The 25,474-nt window shown below is 44.4% G+C and overlaps 1 protein-coding gene across 1 annotated transcript in view; it reads right to left on the bottom strand.

The window, feature by feature from the left end:
* The window catches only part of LRRC2 (leucine rich repeat containing 2), a 90,190-nt gene that overhangs the window by 33,267 nt on the left and 31,449 nt on the right, over nucleotides 1–25,474 (bottom strand). The window contains exons 3-5 of the mRNA XM_077936034.1: nucleotides 24,781–24,988; nucleotides 20,739–20,895; nucleotides 4,679–4,815 (exon numbers count right to left, since the gene is read on the bottom strand). Coding sequence (XP_077792160.1) covers nucleotides 4,679–4,815; nucleotides 20,739–20,895; nucleotides 24,781–24,988 — 502 coding nt within the window. The remainder of the gene's footprint in view (nucleotides 1–4,678; nucleotides 4,816–20,738; nucleotides 20,896–24,780; nucleotides 24,989–25,474) is intronic.

Below are 25,474 nucleotides of genomic sequence, written 5' to 3'. Positions count from 1 at the left end.
CCACCCCAAAACCACGCCCTTCCCCCAGAAAAAGAACACAGCTGCTGCTTTCCTTAGATTGACAGACGTTTGGCAAACATTGCAGGGGCAAGTGAAAGTATTTGGCAGATGGTTTACGTGACCCTGCCTTCCCTCTTTGTGGAAGCAATGAGACTTGGCTTCAACAAAGATGGAACTACATTCTCTCCAAAGGAAATGTAATACAGAAATGCAAACCCAGATAAATTAAATACACATAACGCCAGGATTGACTTTCTCTCACACCTCGTAGCATCATAGAATTGTGGAGTTGGCAGGGAACCCGAGGTTCAACTAGTCCAAACCTCTGCAATGCAGGAATCTCAACTAAAGCATCAAGGACAGATGGCCCCCCAACCTCTGCTTAAAATCCTCCAAGGAAGGAAAGTCCACAACCTCCACACCAATGGCTTCAAGGAACAAGAAAGGAGATTCCGACTAAACATCAGAAAAAGCTTTCTGACAAGTAAGAGCTGTTTGACAGTGGAATGAGCTCCTTTGGAAAGTTGGAGACTCTCCTTCCTTGGATGTTTTTAAGCCAGGGGTCAGCAACCTTTTTAAGCAGGGGGCCGGTCCAGCATCCCTCAGACCTTGTGGGTGGTCCGGACTATATTTTTTTTTGGGGGGGGGGGATGAATGAATTCCTATGCCCCACAAATAACCCAGAGATGCATTTTAAATAAAAGCACACATTCTACTCAGGCAGACCCCATAAATAACCCAGAGATGCATTTTAAATATAGTGGTACCTAGATTACAGACGCTTCAGGTTACAGACTCCACTAACCCAGAAAAAGTACCTCGGGTTAAGAACTTTGCTTCAGGATGAGAATAGAAATCGTGCAGTGGTGGCGGCGTGGCAGCAGCAGCGGGAGGCCCCATTAGCTAAAGTGGTACCTCAGGTTAAGAGCAGTTTCAGGTTAAGAACGGACCTCCAGAACGAATTAAGTTCTTAACACGAGGTACCACTGTAAAAGGACACATTCTACTCATGTAAAAACACCAGGCAGGCCCCACAAATAACCCAGAGATGCAATTTCAATAAAAGGACACATTCTACTCATGTAAAATCACACTGATTCCCAGACTGTCTGTGGGCCGGATTGAAAATGCGATTGGGCCAGATCCGGCCTGCGGGCCTTAGGTTGCCTACCCCTGTTTTAAGCAGAGGTTGGATGGCCATCTGTTTTGGATGCTTTGGCTGAGATTTCTGCGTTGCAAGGGGTTGGACTACGTGGCCCTTGGTAAAGGGACCCCTGACCATTAGGTCCAGTCACAGACAACTCTGGGGTTGTGGCACTCATCTCGCTTTATTGGCCGAGGGAGCCGGCGTACAGCTTCCGGGTCATGTGGCCAGCATGACTAAGCCACTTCTGGCGAACCAGAGCAGTGCACAGAAACACCGCTTACCTTCCCGCCGGAGTGGTACCTATTTATCTACTTGCACTTTGATGTACTTTCGAACTGCTAGGTTGGCAGGAGCTGGGACAGGGCAACGGGAGCTCACCCTGTTGCAGGGATTCGAACCGCCGACCTTCTGATCGGCAATTCCTAGGCTCTGTGGTTTAGATCCCAGCGTCACCCGCATCTCTAGATGGCCTCTGGTAGTGCCTTCCAAGTCTACAATTCTATGATTCTATGTAACATTAATAATATTCTGGGAAGGTTGAAGTATACATTTTCACAAGTGACTCTAAAATCAGCATTTGAATTCCCTGTACAGAAGAACCACACTCACCAGAGTACTTTAAAATGGCCTATAAACATTCAGGAGAATTGCATCCCAGATTTAAAAGGTTACAAATACCACAAATTACACAGAGGGACTGATCATGGAACAATAGGTTTACTTAGAAATGTGTTCCACACAGAGGCATACCTAGGGGTTGGTGAGGTTGCCCCTGGCAAGGGTGCAGGCCAGGGGGAGGCACAAAAATTGTGCCTCTACACTTGTGATGGCCTGGGATTCGGACTTGGAGGCTGAACCTGAGGAATCCCAGCCTGCACAGGAGTCCCCACCTCCAGAACCAGCTGAGCCGGGGCTGGGGCTTGAGCCTGAAGGGTCCTCACCTGTGCTGGATCCTCAGGTGCAGGCACCAGCTGAGTCTGCTCTGGCTCCTGAGGTGATGGAGGACCCATTGCCTGCAGGTGCTCCACTCTCAGCCCCGTCAGGGGAAGCTGAGGTTGCCTCTGGGTCCAGTAACCCTCCAGCCTCTCCTGAGCTGCAGAGGCTCCGGGCAGAGAGGCAGAGGGAACTAAGTTCCCTCAGGAGGAATGCTCGTCTCCAGGCCAGGAGAGGCGAGTCACCTGTGGACCGGGGCCGCCCTATGCCTCGGGGCAGATAAAAGCCAGCCAGCCCCAGTCCCAGGTTGTGGGAGCAACATTGTTGGTAGCCTGTTCCTGCCTGCACCCTGTCCTGCTCTTCTGCCAGAGTTCCTGACCTCACCCAACTCCCTGCCTTGGATCCCGCTTCAGCTTTGACGGACCCTCGACCTTGGACTGGACTCGGACCTCGCCGCAAGGCTAACCCTCGGGACCAGCACAACACTCTAGCTCTGGGTGGCTGGGAGGGAGGGAGGAAGGCAGACAGATGGACTGACAAAGGAGAAGGAAGGAAGACAGAGCAAGGCAGATCTGACCCCAATGGCTGTGGAAGAAGTCACTGGTAGAGCGAATAAGGCAGGTGGGAAATGAACTTCTCAAGTTTCTGGCCTATGGTCTCAGCCTCAGAGCCTTACCAAGGCTTCCATCTCCTTACCAAGGGTTCAACGGAGCCAAGATACACCTCTTGTTACACCTAGTTGATGTGTGCTTAGAATTGTATGCTAGGGTGAATTTTCTAATAGCCCTTATAGGGCAAATGCTGTTTATGTAGGAATTAATGCACTGACTCCCGCAATCTTGATTCATAAGAAAGCATTCTGCCATGTTCGCTCTGTTTTAGACAGACCACTGCTTCAGCACCCTTGGAAAATGTGTGTTGCATTCCCTGTGGAAATAGGAAGCAGAATGGCAATTTTGTTGCTGCTGCTGCTGCCTTCTACATTTGTTAGACTCACCTGGCACTGTTCCAAGGGTAATTGCAGTGACTGCAAACACATTCCTTAAAATCTTACTTGCTTGCAGCCACATGCTTGGCAACTAAAAACTGTTCGCATTAAATCAAGGAGCTTTTGACAAAATGAATTCCCCAACCCGCAAATAGCTACGTGTCAACGTAAGTCTAAAATACCAGTTATTCCACAGCAAATATACTGTATTAAGAAGGCTATTTAAGGTGTCAGTCTTTAAACAAATTTCCAATGTATTATATATATTATACACAAATAAAGCATATACCAAGTGAGATGTTGGAGATCTGCAAATTTGATTTCTCTGATTTCGCATCTACTTTTGCTCTACATGTATAGATGGATGCATCTATCTACAAATTTATTTATTTATTTGGTTTTTCAATTTTAAGATTTTACAATCACATATCCAACATACATCATAAAAACAAGATTCCACAGAATCTCCAGGACTTCCCTCCTCCCCTTTTTGGGTCCTATTGTTAATCATTGCCTCATGCATCTTTTATAATAATCCAAATCTTTTAACATGCTGTTTTTTGTTGCATCAATTAAGTGTTTTAAATTTGTTATTAGCCACCCTGAGCCTGATTTTCTGAACTGGAAAGGGCGGGGTATAAATACAAATTATTTATTTATTTATTTATTTATTATTACATCTCCATTATATCCCAAAGTCCACCATTAAACTACAAGTGTTATTCCAATCCTACTAACGTTTTTAACTGTTTACAATTATTTTTAAAATAGATTATAAATTTCCCCCATTCCTTATTGATTTCTGATTCTTCCGGTCATTTTTGCCATTTCGGCATAATTCATCAACTTAATCTGCCATTCTTCTCTGTTCAGGACTTTAACTTCTTTCCGATGCATGTATCTTCCTTGCAGAAAATCAAACTGTTGGGTCCATGTGGTTCAATCCTGCCTCTCCTGATTGGCACTGAAGGCCTCTCTACATGCAAATCCTTTCTATTCCTGAGTATTCTACACTCCTCCATGGATGTGACCAGACAAGGATGAATCCCTTCCCCTTCTATTAAGCATGCACACCTAATCGCGTCACAGAGCTGAATGTTCCATGGTGAGATGTCTCTGTAATTTGTAGAACGATCTTAGCTGGACCACAGACATAAATGTATGTAACTGAACCTCTGCCAAATATTTTTGGTTTTGCTGTGGATGGCAGCCTTGGAACCTGGCCATGTGCTTTTAATAGGCCACGCCTAAGTAGTAGTAGATTGCATGCATCCAGCTGTCTGCATAATTTTGTTTTTCTTGGCAGACACCCAGTACACTATTATTAGCCCAGTACAAAGTACCTCCTGGCATGATTTTGCTCTCCTTTTCACTAGCGCAATGAGAGCCGTAACATAGTCATACATAAAACAGACACTCATCTGCTCTGGGCTACTCTTCCAGCAACAAGGCTTTTCAGTTTTATGGATTCTAAAACTGCCATTGAAACACTTTTGTGCCATGAACTACACTTGCGAAAGTCAGTTTTGTCACATGAGTTTTTAAAATATCATCATCATCATCATCTCACCACCCAAACTGATTACCAAAAGTGAGGACAAAAATCTTACTTCAAACGGGAGCTCCGCTAGTTCTAGATTTCCAGACAAATCAAGTCTTTGCAGGTTCTCACAGTCTCCCAGTTCTGGAGGGACAGCCTTCAAGCGATTAAAACTCACATTGAGCTCTTGCAGGTTTTTTAAGCAACCTGTCAAAATAAAGTGAGCTTAGATCAGCTGTGCAGTAATTCCAATGACTACAGTAACAACAAGAGAGACTATGGTAACAACAAGAGGCCCCTGGAAAACACGGGGCCAAGCGGTTTTCCAATTCAGTGGTACGGAGTCAGTTTTCCCAGAGAAAAGCAACAGAGCAGCTAGAAATCTGGATGAGCCAGCTTAATACAGACAGGGAAAACAGACCTGATATGATTTCATGGAGGAGGAGAGAGAGGAATTAGGGCAGCCTAATGCAATTTGCTAATAAATTGCATTAATTAATTAACGGTTAAAATGTACACATTTCCATGTGAGAGAATAGTTTTAAAGAAAAAGGTGATGCACGTGTTTATATTGCACTTTTAGATTAAACACAACACAAACATTATCTTAAATGAAGGATTCACCATTCTCTAATGGAAGGGAATACCACTTTTAAGATAATAAATATGTTAATTATAAAAAGGTGCTTGACCACACACACACACACACACACAACTGACCAAATTAAATTGGCTGGCCCAGTTAACCTGGAGCGCCTTCTTAGTGGGTTGAGAATGTTTTTGTTTGTTTGTTTGTTTTAAAAAAGATCATTTCTCATAACAGACAACTGCACGATAGCACAATTCTCTCTAGTGTTGGAGAATTTGAAAAGTGCATGTTAATTTTGAATTATTGATCTGTCTGTCTGTCTGCCTATTCACAATGCCTTTTCACTGAAGAGCTCAAGATGATACAAACAACTATCCCGGGGTGAGCTAAATTAGGTCAGAAGAGGGAAAGTGACAGGCCCAAGGGCACCTCCTGAGTTTCAGGTATTAGTAGGGATTTGAATCTGGTTTGCTCAGATCTCCCCAGCGATAGTCCAACAAGCCATGCATCTCTTGAATGTTATACTCCATATTACCTGGCATATACTAATTCACAAAGGCAATATTTGAGGCTTCACCAATCCCACATCAGCCTGCTGTAGCCATCTACAAAAACTACAGAAGAAGAGACTAGCGCAGGGGTCGGCAACCTGTGGCCCATTGGCCAAATGCGGCCCACGAAGATCATTTTACCAGCCCATGAGCCGCCCCTGAACCGAACCACCCGCACGACGAGTCCCCCGCGCACTATGCTAAACCGGCATGGTGCGGTGCGGGGACACGCCGAGCGGCACCAGAAATCACGTCTGCGCATGCACAGATACTGGAAATTGCATCTGCGCATGTCCAGATGCCAAAAATTGATTCTGCGCAGGTGCGATTTTCGGCATCTGGGCATGCGCATACGCGATTTCTGGCATTGCGCTGTGCCAGTCCGGCCCATGGACAATCTCCGTGGGAGTGATCCAGCCCATGGCCGGTAAACCTTGCCGACCCCTGGACTAGCACAAAGGAGGAAATATAAAAGCCTGGTGTTCTCTCTTTTCTGTCATGTGATGAGGCACACCATATTCCGGGGCTGTGGGAAATTGTAAAGTTGTATCGGAAGCAAATTTGGGTCACTACAGCTATAAAGGTAAAGGTAAAGGGACCCGTGACCATTAGGTCCAGTTGTGACCAACTCTGGGGTTGCGGCACTCATCTCGCTTTATTGGCTAAGGGAGCCGGCGTACAGCTTCCGGGTCATGTGGCCAGCATGACTAAGCCGCTTCTGGCGAACCAGAGCAGCGCACGGAAATGTCGTTTACCTTCCCGCCGGAGCGGTACCTATTTATCTACTTGCACTTTGACATGCTTTCGAACTGCTAGGTTGGCAGGAGCAGGGACCAAGCAATGGGAGCTCACCCCGTCGCGAGGATTTGAACCACCGACCTTCTGATCAGCAAGCCCTAAGCTCTGTGGTTTAACCCACAGCTCCACCTGCTTCCCTAAGGCTATAAAAGGATGCATATTTCATGAGGCTGTTCAAGCGCTAAACTTCTCTGGCTCTGAGAACTGGAGCAACTATAATGAAGTGAAGGACTAAATTATGACCAAGAACTATCTATTCCATGAAGATCCACTTCTATAAAGGGCCAAAGGCAGAGATGAGGCTGAACAAGTGACTCTGTTCTAGAGTGGAAAATCCCCTTTTGGTCCCTTGCCCCATTACAGGGGGTGGCTTCTGAAGATATCTTGCTGCCTGAAGCAAAGTAGTAAAATGGCATCCCCTCCTACAAAATCAAGGCGCATAGCACCCAAGACCAGCCAAGTTATTTTGGCACCCGAGGCAGGAAATCCCACATGCACATCTCTCTTTCCCTGATGAAGAAAATATAACAACAAATTAAGCAGGTAGCTATTTGCTGCCTTTTCACGGCACCCAAAATATGCCGCCTGAGGTGGACCGCTTTGCCTAATGGCAGAGCCGGCCCCATCGGAACATAGGAATCTGCCTTATAGTGAGTCAGACCATTGGTCTCTCTAGTTCAGCATGGTCTGCACTGGCAGAAGCTCTCCAAGTTTCAGACAGGGGGTATCCCCCCCCCAGTAAGTTAGCGAAAATGTATAGGACTAACTCAAATGTCTGTTGGAAATGTAAGGAAAAAGAGGCTACCTTATATCATATGTGGGACGCTTATGGCGCTGTGGGTTAAACTGCAGAGCCTAGGACTTGCTGATCAGAAGGTTGAGGGTTCGAATCCCCGTGACGGGGTGAGCTCCTGTTGCTCGGTCCCTGCTCCTGCCAACCTAGCAGTTTGAAAGCACATCAAAGTGCAAGTAGATAAATAGGTACTGCTCCAGCGGGACGGCAAACGGCGTTTCCGTGCGCTGCTCTGGTTTCGCCAGAAGCGGCTTAGTCATGCTGGTCACATGACTTGGGAGCTGTACGCCAGCTCCCTCGGCCAATAAAGCAAGATGAGCGCCACAACCCCAGAGTCGGTCACGACTGAACCTAACGGTCAGGGGTTCCTTTACCTTTATATCATATGTAGTGGAATTGTAAAACGATAAAGGAATTCTGGGTTGTTGTTGTTTAGTCGTTTAGTCGTGTCCGACTCTTCGTGACCCCATGGACCAGAGCACGCCAGGCACTCCTGTCTTCCACCGCCTCCCGCAGTTTGGTCAGGCTCATGTTTGTAGCTTCGAGAACACTATCCAACCATCTCATCCTCTGTCGTCCCCTTTTCCTTGTGCCCTCCATCTTTCCCAACATCAGGGTCTTTTCCAGGGAGTCTTCTCTTCTCATGAGATGGCCAAAGTATTGGAGCCTCAACTTCACGATCTGTCCTTCCAGTGAGCACTCAGGTCTGATTTCCTTAAGAATGGATGCGTTTGATCTTCTTGCAGTCCATGGGACTCTCAAGAGTCTCCTCCAGCACCATAATTCAAAAGCATCAATTCTTCGGCGATCAGCCTTCTTTATGGTCCAGCTCTCACTTCCATACATCACTACTGGGAAAACCATGGCTTTAACTATACGGACCTTTGTTGGTAAGGTGATGTCTCTACTTTTTAAGATGTTGTCTAGATTTGCCATCGCCTTTCTCCCAAGGAGCAGGCGTCTTTTAATTTCGTGACTGCTGTCACCATTTGCAGTGATCATGGAGCCCAAGAAAATAAAATCTCTCACTGCCTCCATTTCTTCCCCTTCTATTTGCCAGGAGGTGATGGGACCAGTGGCCATGATCTTCGTTTTTTTGATGTTGAGCTTCAGACCATATTTTGCGCTCTCGTCTTTCACCCTCATTAAAAGGTTCTTTAATTCCTCCTCACTTTCTGCCATCAAGGTTGTGTCATCTGCATATCTGAGGTTGTTGATATTTCTTCCAGCGATCTTAATTCCGGCTTCGGATTCATCCAGCCCAGCCTTTCGCATGATGAATTCTGCATATAAGTTAAATAAGCAGGGGGACAATATACAGCCTTGTCGTACTCCTTTCCCAATTTTGAACCAATCAGTTGTTCCATATCAAGAAGTTTAAAATAACTTTTGTCAAAAGACCAGAAGCCTTTCTCTTAGGAATTTTAGGTGCAGATATACCGAAGGATTTGAGAAGACTCTTCATGTACGCGACTACAGCTGCAAGGATGCTCCTTGCCCAGTGATGGAAAGAGGATAAGATGACGACTAAAGCAGATTGGCAGATGAAACTACTTGACTATGCAGAGATGGACTGGGAAAATCTGAAATCAGGAGGATCAAAACTTCAACAGAGAATGGGATAAATATAGATTGTATTTAAAAGAACACTGTAATCACTTGAACTCTTTGGCAGGCTTTGAATTATTATTATTATTATTATTATTATCTGGCTGGGCTTCCCTAGCCACTCTGGGTGGCTTCCAACAAAATATTAAAATACAGTAATGCATCAAACATTAAAAACTTCCCTAATCTTTGAATAACTCTTACAATGTTATAAAGACTTTGGGTATTTTGGAGAACGATAATTCAGTTGAACTGTAATATGCAGTTGATTAAGATATTTAAAGGACTCACGGAGGGGAGAAGGGAAGTCCTAAGATTTGGGTGAATCTTGTTTGATTTCAAAATTGAATTGTGTGATTTATTCTGTAAAACCAAGAAAATTTATTTTTTTAAAAAACAGACGGGATATTCCCAGCGCTACCTGAAGACGCCAGGAATTGAACCCTGAGCTTTCTGCATACAAAGTAGATGCTCTGTCACTGAGCTATGACCCTTCTCTGTAAACATTATTCAACAGAGCATCTCTCTGAAACTCCCTGCAAGCTACTTCTTCTAGGACACATGAAGGCTTTGTAGTTGCCTTCTCTCTGCAAAGAAGCAACAGTTCAGATGTTGACAAAAGATGGCGTAAAGCCGGGATCTAAGGAAGCAGCCGCAACGACAGGTGAAGAGGCAGGCATTCTCATACCCTTGTACCCCTGGGGGACAGCTCTTTCACCTGCTTGCTATTACTGCTTTTTGTAATAGCTCTAAGGCCTCTGCTCACTCTGGTCCCGACATCTTTGGAGGCGGAAGGGAAAAGGAAAGCCGCAGACCTCTCACACACAGAGCCATTCATGAGTGTTAAGGAATCATCATAAATAGACCACTTGCAGACCTCACAAAACTTCGACATTTGGTGCATATATAGTCCAAGATAATAGGGAATGTTAAAAAAAAAAAGGAGGTCATGTGTAAATCATTCATTAGACACAGGGTGAATAAATATATCTCAAACGTGTAAGTTGGTGTTGGTGCTGACCTTTAAACAGCCTTGGTCCTGTATACCTGAAGGAGCGTCTCCATCCCCATCGTTCAGCCCGGACACTGAGGTCCAGCGCCGAGGGCCTTCTGGCAGTTCCCTCTTTGCAAGAAGTGAGGTTACAGGGAACCAGGCAGAGGGCCTTCTCGGTAGTGGCACCTGCCCTGTGGAACACCCTCCCACCAGATGTCAAGGCTATAAGCAACTATTTTACTTTTAAAAGACAACTGAAGGCAGCCCTGTTTAGGGAAGTTTTTAATGTTTGATGCTGTATTGTTTTTAATATTCGGTTGGAAGCCACCCAGAGTGGCTGGGGAAACCCAGCCAGATGGGTGGGGTATAAATATATTATTATTATTATTATTATTATTATTATTATTATTATTATTATTATTATGTTACCTCCCAGCAAGGAGGAGGCTGGCAGTGCAAAGGTGTGGCAATGTTCAGGGAGGCAGGAAAGGATATATTGTTTATTAATGTCCTTCGTAACTTATGCTAGCAAATTCTATAACTTAGCAGAGTTTTAAACATTCCCCTTTTAACGCACAGCAGGTAGCTGGTTGCAAGCTTGTTTAAGCTTCTCAATATAGATTCCTGGCAAGTTTATTAAATTTGTGAGGTCCATGCCTTTACACAAAATACCATAAAACATTGTTAAAAGATAAACAATAAAATTATAAAAGTAAGCTAAAATTCATGTCATGCTATCCCAGCAAGGAAACTACCCAAAAAACCCCACCATTCAGGAAAGAAGATACAGCAACAGGTTAGGAGATCAATGGAAGGGACCTCACCGTTTCATCCAGGAACCATACCCTAGTTTTCATAGCCTTCACCACAAAGACTGCTACCACGTGAGAAATCCGTGGATCAGCGTCCACCAGTAAAAACTTTACTTGGTCCTCAGAGTTGACTATTGATTTGGGAATAGTTTGTAACATCGCATCCCTGAAGGCCGAATAGATGGGACAATACAACATGTAATGTATGAGATCCTCTTTGGTTCTCATATGACAAGGACATATACGCTGCTCTACTGGGATTTTTGCATATCTGCCTGACAGATAGGCCGTAGGAATGGTTTGAAAACGGGCCATGGTGAAGGCTCTCCGAAGGGTGGGATTGGTGATATTCGCTAAGTAATTGGCGCAGGTTTTGACTGTTTTCAGTCGGGGAAGCCAGTGGGAGGACCCTGGGTTCTGTATTTTTGTGATATCTAACAGAGCGTCTCTCTGCAGGATCCATTCCCGAACTTTGTCCGGGCTCCACAGTTTGAGGATATTAAACTCCGGTAGGGTGTATCTAACCAGGATCTCAGATAGGTTTTGACGCCAAGTGGTGTTCTTTTGAAGAGATACAAAGGCTTGTTTGGCTAATAAGGTGTTTGAGGTATTTGCAAGGTTGATGTAAAATCGTAGGAATCTTAAATGGGCCCTGGCAGACACAGAGGGTAATCCAACCTCCACCCTCAAGAAAGCTGCTGGGGTTCCTTGAGGAAGGCCTAGAATCCTCCTGAGATAATAATTTTGCAAAATTTCGAGCCGTTCCAACAGCCTCTGGTTCCACCCCCAGAGTTCTATCCCATATAACATCTGGGGAATAGCTTTCCCAACAAAAGCTCTTAATGCTGGGATCACCAATTGTCCTCCCCGGGTATGAAAGAAATTAAGCAGGACACCAATTGTTCTTCGTGTTAGGATGGTTACAGCCTTAAAGTGGGCTAACCAACTAGATGTAGCCTGGAATGTAACACCCAGATATTTAAAAAAAGGGCACTGTTCAATCACATGTTCATCTAAAGACCATCTAAAGGTGTGGCGAGCTCTAGTGAACACCACAATTTTTGTTTTGTCATAGTTTATCTTTAGTGAGTTATGGGAACAGTAGGCTGCGATCCCCTCCAGCATGCTGCGTAGGCCTCTTCGGGTGAGTGCCATTAAAGCCATGTCATCGGCATATAGCAATATATTCAGACGTTTACCTTCAAGGGCTGGAGCCGATGACTTGTACTTTGCCATGTACTGCACAATGTCGTTTATATAAAAGTTAAAAAGAAATGGGGCTAGCAGGCATCCCTGTTTGACCCCTTTCCCCAATGGCAGTGGGTCCGTAAGAGTTCCTGATGGCCCAGTTCTGATTTTGACTGTAATATCTGTGTGTAACTCTCTGAGAATTTTTAAAAGTCGTCTGTCAATATCCGTTTCATATAATTTTTTCCATAGTCTATCTCTACAGATTGAGTCAAAGGCAGATGTCAAGTCAACGAAGGCCACGAAGAGTCTGCTCTTATACGCTTTTGCATATTTAGCTACCAGGGTCTGTAGTACCATACAGTGACCTATCGTATTGTGGCCCTTTCTAAATCCTGCCTGTTCCTGGTTGAACAGGTTAGAATGGTCCGCCCAATCTACCAGCTTGTTTAATAAGTACCGGGTATAAAGTTTGTATGCAGTGTCCAGAAGGCTTACAGGGCGGTAGTTTGCTGGATCTTGAATGTCTCCCTTCTTGTAGATAGGGGCTACCACACTTAGTTTCCAATTTGCTGGGATTTTACATGTGTTGTTTATTGCCGTAAAAAGTTTGGCCAAAAAGATGGCCCACCATTGGGCATTTGATTTAAAAACCTCAGGGGGGATCATATCCTCACCAGGAGCTTTGCCATTTTTTAAAGTTTTAATTAGCTGTAGGCACTCTGATTCCGTAACCGGATCCCAACTAGCTAGATGATCATTCTTCAATAGGAGGGACGGACTCGAATTAGCAGTATTTGAGGGTGTGTATAGCTTGGAAAAGTGTTGATACCACACATCGGATGGAATACTGCTGTTTACAATTTTTCCTTTGGATGAGACTCCCTGTGCTACTATTGCCCAAAATTTTCTATCGTCTCGCGATTTAATCGCCTTATCAAGTGCCTCCCATTGTTCCTTCCTATAAAGGGATTTCTTGAGTTTTAAGGTGTTTTTATAGTAAGAGCGCCATCTGTGGAAGTTTGCCATAGATGACAGAGTCCTCTCCTGTTTTACCTTGTTTTGTTGTTTCCTAAGCAGGGATCTTAGCTTCCGGCAGTCTTTATCAAACCAGACCCCCGATTTGTTATGTTGTTTGGGAGGCCTGGTGTTTATAAGAAATGGGAAAAGAGACCCTGAGACCCGCTGATATAATGAAAAAGGATCAAAGTTAGGTAAAAGACACTGGTCTCTCAGAGCCAATAAATCTGGAGAGTGCAGGTGTTGTTTAATTTTAAGCTCCAGCTCGCTGTTCCATTTGCGCCTGCGTGGGGCCGGTGCTTGAGGAGGGACTGCACAATGTAGATGTTGTAATCCTCCTGATTCGAGGGGAGTTAGTGAGATTGCTCTAGGAAGATGGTCGCTCTCAGTTCTGTTAAAAGTGCTGAGACCCTGTGCCCTCTCCAAAATTGTTGGAGAGACCAGGATATGGTCAATCACACTTGCACCACGAGGGCCGATAAAAGAGAAGAAACCTCCTGACCTATCCATGTAAGTGCCATGCAGGTTGTATAAATTATGCTTAAAGGCAATCTCCAGTAATGTATTACCTGCCTTATTCAGGACCTTTTCATCAGAACTCCAAGGGATAAACCAGTCTGCCTCTGGTAAAAACTGGGTTTTGGAGCCATACGAATTGATGTCACTGCCTATCCTAGCGTTAAAGTCACCTGCCAGCAGGATGTTCCAGTCAGGAAATTCTATTTTGGCCTTCTCCAAGCATGACTCCAAATCTTCCCAGATTTGTACTGTCTGAGAGGAAGTACACATGGGGGGAATATAAACGTTGAAACATAGAAAATCTCCTCCTGTGTTATTGGAGATAAGTAAAATCTGAAAATTGTTACTCTTCATCCACTGCAGTTGTCGCACCCTGTACCCTTGCTCTATAGGAATAAAAGTGACCAAACCGCCGCTAGGTCGGCCACGGTTATTTAGTTTTTTCGCAGGGGTAGCAAAAGCCACATAGCCCTGTAAGTAAGGGGGATGAGAGTCTAGGCACCAGGTCTCTTGTAAACAAATAATCTGGAATTTTGAGAGGAAATCCAGAAAATCAGCATCACCCTGCTTAGACAGCCAGCCCGCCACATTCCACGATAAGATGTGGAAATATGGTGGTGAGGGGAACAAAGGTAGACTCCTCCGTTTGTTCTTTAGGATGATGGAATGAATGTTTTTGAGGTGGAGTGAGCTGTTAAGATCATTTGTGGTAGGTACTAACCTAGTGAGTTTTGTTTCCCCGGCATGGTGTTCCCTCGCTGTATCTGTCTTTCAATCCTCCACCTGAATGTCATCTAAGGATCCTGAGGCGTCCACAAAGATTGAACCGTTCCTACTCATCGGCATGGCAAGGTCTGCCTGGTGTATTGTTGTTTGAGGTATTAAGGGTTGTGTGGGAGAACCCACTTCTTCGGGGGACAGGAACCGGCACCGCGTCCAGTCTTCGTTGGATAAGGGCTTTGTTGTGTTAGTAGCAAGATTAAATTCCAAAGGAGCAGAAAAGCCTTGGAGGAGTAAGGATTTTTTTATGGTTTGTAACCTAGCTATTAACGCATCCTGGGACTGTTGAATCTGCTCAAGGGAGGCTAAAAATAACATCTCCTTTTCGTTTGAGATATCTTTTTTGGGTTCATTGGAAGGGAGTAAGATTTTTTGGAGCTTAGCCTTCTGTTTGGAAATATTGACTGCCTCCAGTTGGCCTTGTTTGTAGTTTTCAGAAGCCATTTCCAATTCTGTGCGCAGACTAGTAGGCTTGCGTGTTCCTAAGAGGGATGGTGGAATGCCGGACTCTTCGAATAGGCGGGTCACCAACAGGCCAGCCCTCTGGAGCCTGTCCCTCTTGTCCAAGATTCCTGGCAAGATCCCTAATTTCCCTCTTAAAAGAATAAGCATGTCACAATCTTATTTAAGATATATAAAAGTAGTTTACTCACAGCATCATCAGTTCACAGATGGATCCCTAAAGGCAGACTTAGTAACAGATATATACATGTGAGTCTATCCCATATGGAGATAGTCTCTTTTTCCTCTGTTGGGTGAAAGTATTTCTGGCTTAAAAAAGCTGCTCCAACGAAGAGAGGAAGTCAAAGAAGAGGGAAAGATGGTTGCGTGCCTAGTGCTTTTGTTACCTGGACAGGTAAGGTCGCGCCCACCTCTAGTCACATGCAAGAGGAAGGATGCTCCAGGCCAGGATGAAACAGGAAGTTTTCGACTGGCTGGAACAAACATCCCCTTTGCGTGTCCACTCTAGGCAAACAAGGAATGTTGTACTTGACTGCTACTTGTGTATCCCATCCCACAAAAGGGAGGAGGCAACTGTTCTCTGTTGTCTCAGATATCAAAATGTCTTCCTCAAGCCCTGGAAGTTTGCAGTATGGAAAAACAAGCTTCTGCAGCCATACTTCTTGAGTTGTGATCCATTAAGGCAGGCATAGGCAAACTCCGGCCCTCCATATGTTTGGAACTACAATTCCCATCATCCCTAGCTAACAGCATCAGTGGTCAGGGATGATGGGAAGAGTAGTTCCAAACAACTGGAGGGCTGGAGTTTGCCTATGTCTGCAATTAGGTCAATGGCACTACATTGGTTTCAATAGAAGACTCTGACATAAATTATTACTATCATTATTCAATTTCTATACCGCTCTTTATCCGAGGATCTCAATGCAGTTTACAATATAAAGACACAAAAATACATGCCTTAATAACAAACAAGAACAATAGCCTACACACACACACACACACACACACACACACAGCTTAAAGGCCATAGATTGTTCAATTGGCCAAAGGCCTGAGAAAATAGGAATATTTTTGCCTCGCGACCTAAAGATATGTAACCAAGGCACCAGCACTTTGAATTGGGCCCAGAAGTTAATTGGCAGCCAGTGCAGCTGGGCCACGATTGCCGTTATTTGATCCAATGGTTTGTGTCGTTGTACAAAAGAACAAGATCTAAATTAAATAATTAAACAACCAATGTATTTTTGTGCCTTCTGAGTGGAAGTAGTTAAAGCAGTAATGAAATCCAGTTTCCCTGGTAATTTCATGCCTGAGAATATTTTACTTTTAATTAGTAGCTGCAGCACCATCCCAATCACTCCTGAGTCATGATTTATTCTTATTTTTATTTCTTCCTTTTTAAAAAATCATTATTAAACACGTTAAAACCAGTAATTAAAGTACAACTTTTAATTTTTAATAGGCAGTGGGTGTTATTATTGTGGAAATGCAAAGCTGCATTAGAGTTCCTAAGTGGCTGTTAAGAAAACTGTAAGTAGAGACCATTATAAAGCCATTTTTGTACATAAAGCCCTTTGGAAAGGTAAAGAATCTCCCCATGAATGCTAATAACTGACTCTTGCTGCTTATTGACCATGAGCATCTCACCCATCCAATCCATTTACTGAGCTGCTATGATGTCACGGAAGGTTCAACACTACCTAATCATTATATAAGAAGAATCTTAAAGGTAAAGGTAAAGGTACCCCTGCCCATACGGGCCAGTCTTGACAGACTCTAGGGTTGTGCGCCCATCTCACTCAAGAGGCCGGGGGCCAGCGCTGTCCGGAGACACTTCCGGGTCACGTGGCCAGCGTGACATCGCTGCTCTGGCGAGCCAGAGCCGCACACGGAAACGCCGTTTACCTTCCCGCTAGTAAGCGGTCCCTATTTATCTACTTGCACCCGGGAGTGCTTTCGAACTGCTAGGTTGGCAGGCGCTGGGACCGAACAACGGGAGCGCACCCCGCCGCGGGGATTCGAACCGCCGACCTTTCGATCGGCAAGCCCTAGGCACTGAGGCTTTTACCCACAGCGCCACCTGCGTCCCAAGAAGAATCTTATGTAAAGGTATAAATGTTGATGGTGGTGGTGGTGCATTGTCTGTGAAAGAAAAAAGGCCAGCTTGACTAAGAGGCCTGGGCCTAGCCCTAGACATAGGGAGAGCCTGGTGGGAAGACTGGAGGAATAAGCACTAAGAAACTCAGAGAGTACTTAAAAAAAATGGCTCCAAAAAGAAATATACAATAGACCTTCAAGTGTCCCAATTTGCCCAGGACGTTCCCTGAATTACAGAAGCCAACCCAGCTTCTGATCTGATCCTGGAATGTCCCAGTTTCCCCCCTCCAGTGCTGCCACTGAGCTCAGGGAGGAATATGACCTTGCATATGTTTTTTGTGTGCTGCAATTCTTGCATGAACCAACTAACTCATGGAGCAGCGCAGCCAAAAGACACACGTCTCAACTTTCATGCAGCTGGGGTAAAAATGAAAGATGTGTGTGGATGCCTAAGAGAGAAAGAGAAACAGGGAGGGCATAAAGTTTAGTCAAGAGATTTGAAGAAAGGCTGGCTGGAATACGCAAAGGGGAAAAGTTTACACCTACTCTAGGGACAGGAAAAAAAATTACGCTCCTAGCAGCAAATGAGTTGATGAACAAAGGACCATTAGAGTCCGTGGATACAGGAACACTGTGTGGACAAAGTAGTGCCATGGCTGCTGTCCTTGGTTCCCAACATGTACACATTAACCATGATATCTCCAGAAAAGAAGCCTACAGGACTGCAACTGAATGTGTGTAGCATTATCTGGAATCGCAAACCTAAACTGAACATACTAAAGAGTGTGGATCTCCTAACCTGCTTTTACACCAGGTGTGAGACATAGCCACATTTTGTTCATTCACTTTCTATAAAACATTTGCATGATCTTGTGAGCAAAACATCCTCCTTCCATGTTTTCCTTCTTCGCCTTCCTTTTCTTTTTTTCCAAGTTAACAATATCCTACTTTTTAAAACACACACACAATGGAATACTTGAGCAATTTCCCTAGGGGTGGGTAGAGGACCTGTTGCTCAGCTTTTCAATAACCTTTTTTGACTGGTTATGACCTGTGTAGACAGGCGAACTAATGCCAGTGTACTGGAAGAAGCAAAGATCACCGGTGTCGAAGCAATGATTCTTCAACATCAACTTTGTTGGACTGGTCATGTTGAGTGGATGCCTGATTATCATCTTCCAAAGCAACTACTCTATTCTGAACTTTAAAATGGAAAGCATAATGCTGGTGGTCAACAAAAAAAGGTTCAAAGTCCAGTCTTTGAACAAGGCAAATCTAAAAAAATGTAGTATAAACACCAACAATTGGAGAACAGCCTTTACCAAAGGTGTCATGGACTTTGAATATACTCGAACTCAGGACGCAAGGGAGAAACATGCTAAGAGGAAGTCATGTTTGGCAAACCCTCATCGTGATCAGCTCTCACCTGGAAACGTATGTCCCCACTGTGAAAGGATGTGTGGATCCAGAATTGGCCTCCACAGTCACTTGATGACTCAATGTTAAAATCATGTTTATGGAAGACAATCTTACTTGGCTACGAGTGATTGCCAAAGAAGAAGATTGAACTAGCTCATTCCTTCCTTATTGTCTGTCCTTCCTCTCAAAGAATCAGCTCTATTACTTTAACCCTTCCCTTTGCAAATTTCATTAACTTTAGAGCTCTCCTTCCCTGCTGCCGCCCAAGGAGTATCTTGAACATCTGTGCGCAGCTGATCACTTGAGACAATGGGATAAAAGCACTTTTCTATTTAAAAACAACTTGCATATTCAGACAATGATTGGCTTCAGTAAAAACTTTCCAAATGCCCTTGCCTGTCCATATACATCTCCTCTCCCTACACAATGACAGTCTAGGACTGCCACCAACATGAATAAACAGCACGTCCCTGTTAAAGTTTTCACATATTCTGTACTGCTGCAATTATTGATACTACACAAATCCTACTCAGAGCGGACCCATTAAAATTAATGGGCATGACCATGGGCCATTTGTTTCAATGAGTCTATTTTGTGTAGAACTTAAAGGTAAAGGTAAAGGACCTCTGACAGCTAAGCCCAGTCACGAACGACTCTGGGGTTGCGGCGCTCATCTCGCTTTACTGGTCGAGGGAGCCGACGTTTGTCCGCAGACAGTTTTTCAGGGTCATGTGCCCAGAATGACTAAGTCACTTCTGGCGAAACCAGAGCAGTGTGCAGAAACGTCGTTTACCTTCCTGCCAGAGTGGTACCTATTTATCTACTTGCACTTCGATGTGCTTTCGAACTGCTAGGTTGGCAGGAGCTGGGACTGAGCTACGGGAGCTCACCCCATTGCGGGCATTTGAACCACCGACCTTCCGATTGGCAAGCCCTAGGCTCAGTGGTTTAGACCACAACGCCACCAGCGTCCCTATAGAACTTAATCGGCTACAACTCAAAGCATGGAATATGAGCATCAACTATTCTAACAGGACATGAGAACATTTTGAAAAGGACACCTCTGCTACCATGCTGGTGACTTGCAAGTATGCAACTCATTCATCTCCAGCAAATGCACTCATTTGATTTGGAACAAGCACTTCATCATAGTAATTTCTGTTAGCTTAGCCAGCGTGCGTAGGCCAACGATTTTTCTAGAGGACTTTCTTCAGGACAGGGAAGAACACATGAGCAAAGAGCATTTTATGCAACTAACTACCCCCCGCTCTTCATTTTTATATGGCAAATCATATTTCCAAGAACACCTGTTGCGTCTATCAGCTCAAAGAACAAGAATCCTTTTTTAAAAGAAGAAGAAGAAGAAGAGACCTTGAGATAGAATCTAATTTGGAGGAGGATTCCATTTTATTCTATTCTCCACTGCCACCTTGTGGAATACTTAAAGCAATTAAGCTTGCTGGTTTGTTTCATCCCGAAGATCAAAACACCAATAAAACAGCCAGACTTTGACTTTTTGTTTCATACCCATAAATTTCATGTTTGTGCCTTGTGGGTGGTTTTCTAATGCACTTAGCTTTCAGATTGCCCATAAAATATATCCTAATATCAGCTGGAAAATATATTCATAAAGTATAATGTACATAAATAAATAAATCATATGCATTAGTGTTAATTTAACAGTTGGGAAAACCTAACCTGGCATTAGATACTATTTAGTTAACTATTTAATATCGCTATGATCTGCTATTTAACCCCACCCCCAAAAAAAGTGAAAAAAAGAAGAGACCATTGTAATTTTATTTACTTCTAGTTTTAAGTGAATGAACTGTTTCCCTCTTCTGTAATGAACCAAGATTCTTGGGTTTAAAAAGTTGGCAACAGCAAAACATAACTCTCTTGGTTCAAACTCAAGAAAATAAAAATCCAGAATTGCCATTTCTGGGATGGGAAAGGAAGTGTGACTTGTTGCCAACAACCCAGTTGCAATATCTCAATGACTCGTACGCAAATTAAGCCCCAAATTACCAAATTTGAAACCACCCAAAAGTACTGCCATTGCAAAACCTTGTGTGAATCTGGATACAGCCATCACCCCATCCACCAGCGTTACTTTCACTTGAGTGTTGTTTAGGCAGTCAGTCAATCATCAGAGGTGGGATTAGGGCATCATGACCGGTTCTTCCACACAGGGCCAAGGTAGTACTGTACCTTCCCGCCTCCTTCCTAAAGCCTAGTAAGTGATGGGCTTTGGGAAGGAGGCATGAGGGCTCTGACAGGGTCTGAGAGTCCTCCTGCCTCCTTCCCAAATAACAGGGGACAGGACTGTGATGAACTGCATCTTTTCCCCCCCAACAAGAAATGGAAAAAGTCACCTAAAAGTGAGAGAGAGCATTTGACAGGAGGCGAAAAATGTGAAGGAAATGCATGTTCCCTTTCAGTTCAGCCCTGAATGTGATGATAAACAACAAAGGTGATGTCTGGGGAGCGGGAGACCTACCAATTTCAGTCGGAAGCTCTGTGATCAGGTTGCTTGGTAATTCTAGTACTCTCAGCTCCTGAAATAAGGCAATGTAAGCTGGAATGGTTGTGATCATAGTATTGCTTATATGCCATTCTTTTAGATGTGTCTGTTCTTTCAGAGAATCTGGAAATTCCTAAGAAAAGGAGATACACATAAGGTCTTTATTGAGGAATATTCGCAAACAGAATTTTGTCAGTATTTTCAGATGCAAGCTGATGTTACTAAACGTGCTATGAACATATGTTTCATTATACTATGCACTTCCAACTCTATGCTTCTATCAAATCACAATCCCACGTGCCCCCCCACCAAATTTAAGATGCATGCAAAGGGGAGGGGGCAGCTCTCTACTGGTCTCCTCTCATGTATTTTAAAAGGAAGAGCAGCAACTTACACACATTGACCCCATTCATAATGCCAATAATACATGTATTTTTAATACACAGTGCTGAACTAGAGGAGATGCTGGAACTATGTGATCAGATCTCACATCTCTTTAAATTTATTTTTAAAACAGTCCCAGGTACTGCAGTGACTGAGGGAGGGCGTCTTAGTCAATTTGCCTCCAGCCATTTTCCCAATATAAATCATTCCCCAGCAGCTTTTTCTCCCGTTAAAGAAAACATACAAGCCACCCCAATCTCCGGGCAGTGAGAGTCTCCAGGGGTTTCAGAACTTTTCCAGGGTTTGGTTTCCTTGGAACAAAGTTCAGCAGAGACTGTGATGTCTACAGGATAGATGATTTTGTTGACACACATATATAATTTGAGCATAAGATGGAGGTGTTCACAGCATTAGCACATCTTGCTCCCACATATGGTTGCTAGGGGAGCCCCCCAGTCCAGCACAGAGCAGGAAAAAATGCCTCTCGGCCTCAATCTTTTGGATGCTGATGAGGACACTTAAGTGGCCAGCTAAGGTCATTGTCTTACGAAAAAGAAGCTTGTGTGACCGGTTCATCAACCTCCTCTCCTAGATTCTAACTCTCACTGGATATAGGAGGCCAAGAACTGGAAGGTGCTCAGGGCATCATTAAGGCTGACCCTCACCCCTCAATGCAGAACACCATGTATGTTTTCCTTGATGAGGCAAACAGCCAGGTGAGATGGGTGTGATTTACATGAGGCAAAAAGCACAGGGCAAAAGGTTGTCTATGAGAAACCAAAACTGGCAAAGATTTGGACCATGTTCCAGTGGTTTCTCACCTGTTTTAGAAGATTGTCATCCCTCTGAGTTTCGTTTCTCCCTTTAACAAGTCAAGAGTTAAGGAAGAAATTAAGCTCAGAGGGATGAAGTGACAATCTTCTAGAACAGGAAAGGGTGGATGGAGCTTTGCATGTTCCCTCGGCCTTAAAGGTGTTCAAGGCAAAAGTGGTTGCCGTGCTTGCTTATGCTGCCCCGCTCTGGGCCGTGATGACAGATCTTGCTCCCCTTGAGACTCTGCAAAACCAATTCCTACGTCGGCTCCTAATGCTCCCCCTGTGCGTAAGCAACGCAGCCATGCGACTAGAATTGAAGATCGCATCCTTAGAAACTTGCCTGTGGAAGCAAGTCTTCAACTATTGGTTATCATTGTGGCATAGATTACCAAACCATTACCTTGTCCAATGCTTATGGCGAGATGAATTCTCTAGCCTTTGGACTAGTAGAATTCATGCCAAACTCCTGAGTTATGGAATCTCTCCCTCAGATTCCCTAAAACTAGACCAAATCACTGCTCAAAGACTGATCCGCCAAAGACTGGATGACATCGACTTACAGCGAAATTATACGCTGGGGGGAGGTGTTTGTTCGCCCCAGAACATTGGTATCACTTTAACTTACTGCGTTCCAGCATACCTCTCCTCCCTTTCGACTGTTGCCCATAGACTGGCCTTCACCAAAGCGAGGTTTAACGTTTTTCCCTCCAATGTCCTGAGACATAGATTCTCAAAGGGCCAAGCCTCCGCCATGTGCGAATGTGATAAGGAGACGCCGGAGTCGCTCCAGCACATTATGTTCACTTGCCCCTTGTTCAATGTGCCACGGGCAAATTTGTTGGGATCAATCATACAGAAACTAGAGGGTACCCCACCAAAATTCCACCTTGCCCAAATCTTGCAGGATAAGGATACCCACACGACCCTGAAAGTGGCTAGGTTCCTGGTCGCTGTCCTTACCCAAAAGCGACGCCAAGGAGCACTTCAAGCTAATTAAGGCGTAGTATGCCATTCCATCTTATAGCATTTTATTGTTATAGTGGTGTTTTAGCGGCTGTTTTTTCCCACGTGCACAAGCTGTTATTTATGTGTTGTTTTTACTTGTATGGGCCTATGGCCGTAATAAAATTTTATGTTATGTTATGTAACAGGAAAGGGAACCTTCCAGATCTCAGCCCAAATTCAGACCACCGGGCCTCAGAATTCAGACTGCACAGTTCTCCCCAGGCCACCCGACACCCTCCTTGTTTGTAAGTGCTGCCAACACAGCCAGATAGGCCTACCCAACCTCACCAGAGGCCACTTCGAGTTGGACATTCTCAGCCCTGGAACTGGCTGTAAAACAGGGCCATCTTTTGGAGATGAATTAAGTTTGAGTAGTGCTTATGTCCACGAATGGTTTCCCCCTGTGACTTTTTCAGCCACATTCTCTCTTGGGCAACCTTCAGTAGTAGAAAGCTACTCTGGAGATTTTTCCAGCCTACCCTGCCTTTAAATTATGTTGGAAATGCAGGGGACTTCCATATTGCTTTCCTATTAAAGATGAAGACTAGAGTTTTCTAGTGGCTGTCTTTGTGGAACAATTTATCAGCTTCTTGCTGGCTTCTGAAGATTACTGAAGAACATGAGGGAATTGAAGAGCAGAGCCAAAAGGAAGCCTGTGTAAATTTCACTTCCTATCATAAGCTGGTTTGTAAACCAAGCACTAAAATGCCATATAAGCCTGTCTATAGCCACATGCATGGCAGGAAGCACAATTCTGAAAAGCCAGTCATAATAAGTTTTCAAGTGTCCTTTAAACATATTTTCACATTCATTTTTTCTGCTTTTCTTTTGATCCCTTTTCTTATTTATTTTTCAAGTATGAATGTTGTTGTAGTATCATGCTAACTTTTGCTTTACACAAGGCACTGCAATTCATTATTTTTTTAAGTCTAGAGAAGAAAATGTTGCAAGCCTACAAGCAAAGGCTCTAATTCAACAAAGTTTAGGCATGCTTAAGTCTAATGAAGTCAATGGATGTTGGCACACCTAATTCTGATAAATTGTGATCAATGTGATTACCATATTTTTCACTCTATAGGATGCACTTTTTCCCCTCCAAAAATGAAGGGGAAATGTGTGTGCATCCTATGGAGCGAATGCAGGCTCCTTGGCTTCAGTGATAGCAACGAGACGCCTCCGAAGCGCAGAGGGAGAGTTCCCCCCTCACTCCGGAAGCTTCGCATTGCTTTCGCTGAAGCCCCCTGAAGCCCCCGGAGTGCAGCAGGAACTCCCGCTACGCTCCGGAGGCTTCAGGCAGCTATCCACAAGCCTTCGGAGCGCAGCAGGAGTTCCCGCTGCGCTCCGAAGGTTTGCGGATAGCCGCCTGGAGAGCGAGAGGGGTTGGTGCACAATGATCCATCTTGCTCTCCAGGCTTCGCTTCGCTGGAGAGGCGCTGCACAGTTTTCCCTCTCTGCGCAGCGCCCCTTCAGCGAAGCGGGAGGAGAAATGGAAGGGGCTCCATTTCTCCTCCCGCTTCACTGAAGAGGCGCTGAGCAGAGGGGGAGAGCTGTGCAGTGCCCCTTCAGTGAAGTGGGAGGAGAAATGGAAGGGGCTCCGTTTTTCCTGCCGCTTCGCTGAAGGGGCGCTGAGCAGAGAGGGGGAGATTTTTTTTCCCCTGTTCTCCCCCTCCTATGGTCCGGTGCGTCCTATGGTCCGGTGTGTCCTACAGAGCGAAAAATACGGTATATAAAAGTGGGGGGGTGTTATTTAATCCTCTAATATCAATCTCATTTGTGGCAAAGTGTCACACCACCCAAATATTCTATCCACTTACTGTCCAGTGTTCTCCTGAAAGGTGAAAAATGAATTTGTTTCTTTCTTTCTGTGTTTCATTCAACAAGGTAATCTTCTTAATGAGCGGCGAGTTGTTTTCAACCTTGTCCAAAATTTTGTTAGTATCTACGACACCATTATTCAGATATGCAGCTTGTGGAATGCCATTTCTTCTGCACTCTAGGATAATGTCCCATTCTTGCCTTATCCTGAAACAGGACAAATGGAAGCATTTCTCTTTTCTTTCTTATTCCCTCTCCACCCCATAAAAATAATGTAATAACATCGTGATTCAAAAAAGACAAGATCATTCAGCATCCAAATGAGATCGTATAATTTCTGCCACTGTAAAAAAAGAACATCAACAGCTTAAAAGCACAGGAAGTGGGTGTGATTGTGCCCACAACACAGGGAGAAATACGAACCTTGTGACTGCATGTGGAACTAATGTTCTTTGGCTAAGGAAAAGAATATCCATTGGGTCTTCTGTTGTACATTAATAGGCACCACAAGGAAGCCAAGCTCACTCTTGATGGACTCCCATTCATTTCTGAGATGCTCTGTAACAAGTAAGCTTATACTCTCCAACATTTCTCTGTTGAAAATAGGGACTCCCAATTCCATAATGACAATTTTACTGTTTATACCCCACACATCTTACTGGATTGTCCCAGCCACTCTGGGCAGCTTCCAAC

Source organism: Podarcis muralis, chromosome 11, assembly GCF_964188315.1.
Source record: "Podarcis muralis chromosome 11, rPodMur119.hap1.1, whole genome shotgun sequence".
In the NCBI taxonomy this organism is placed as follows: Eukaryota; Metazoa; Chordata; class Lepidosauria; order Squamata; family Lacertidae; genus Podarcis; species Podarcis muralis.
This window is presented reverse-complemented; position numbering and strand designations above follow the sequence as displayed.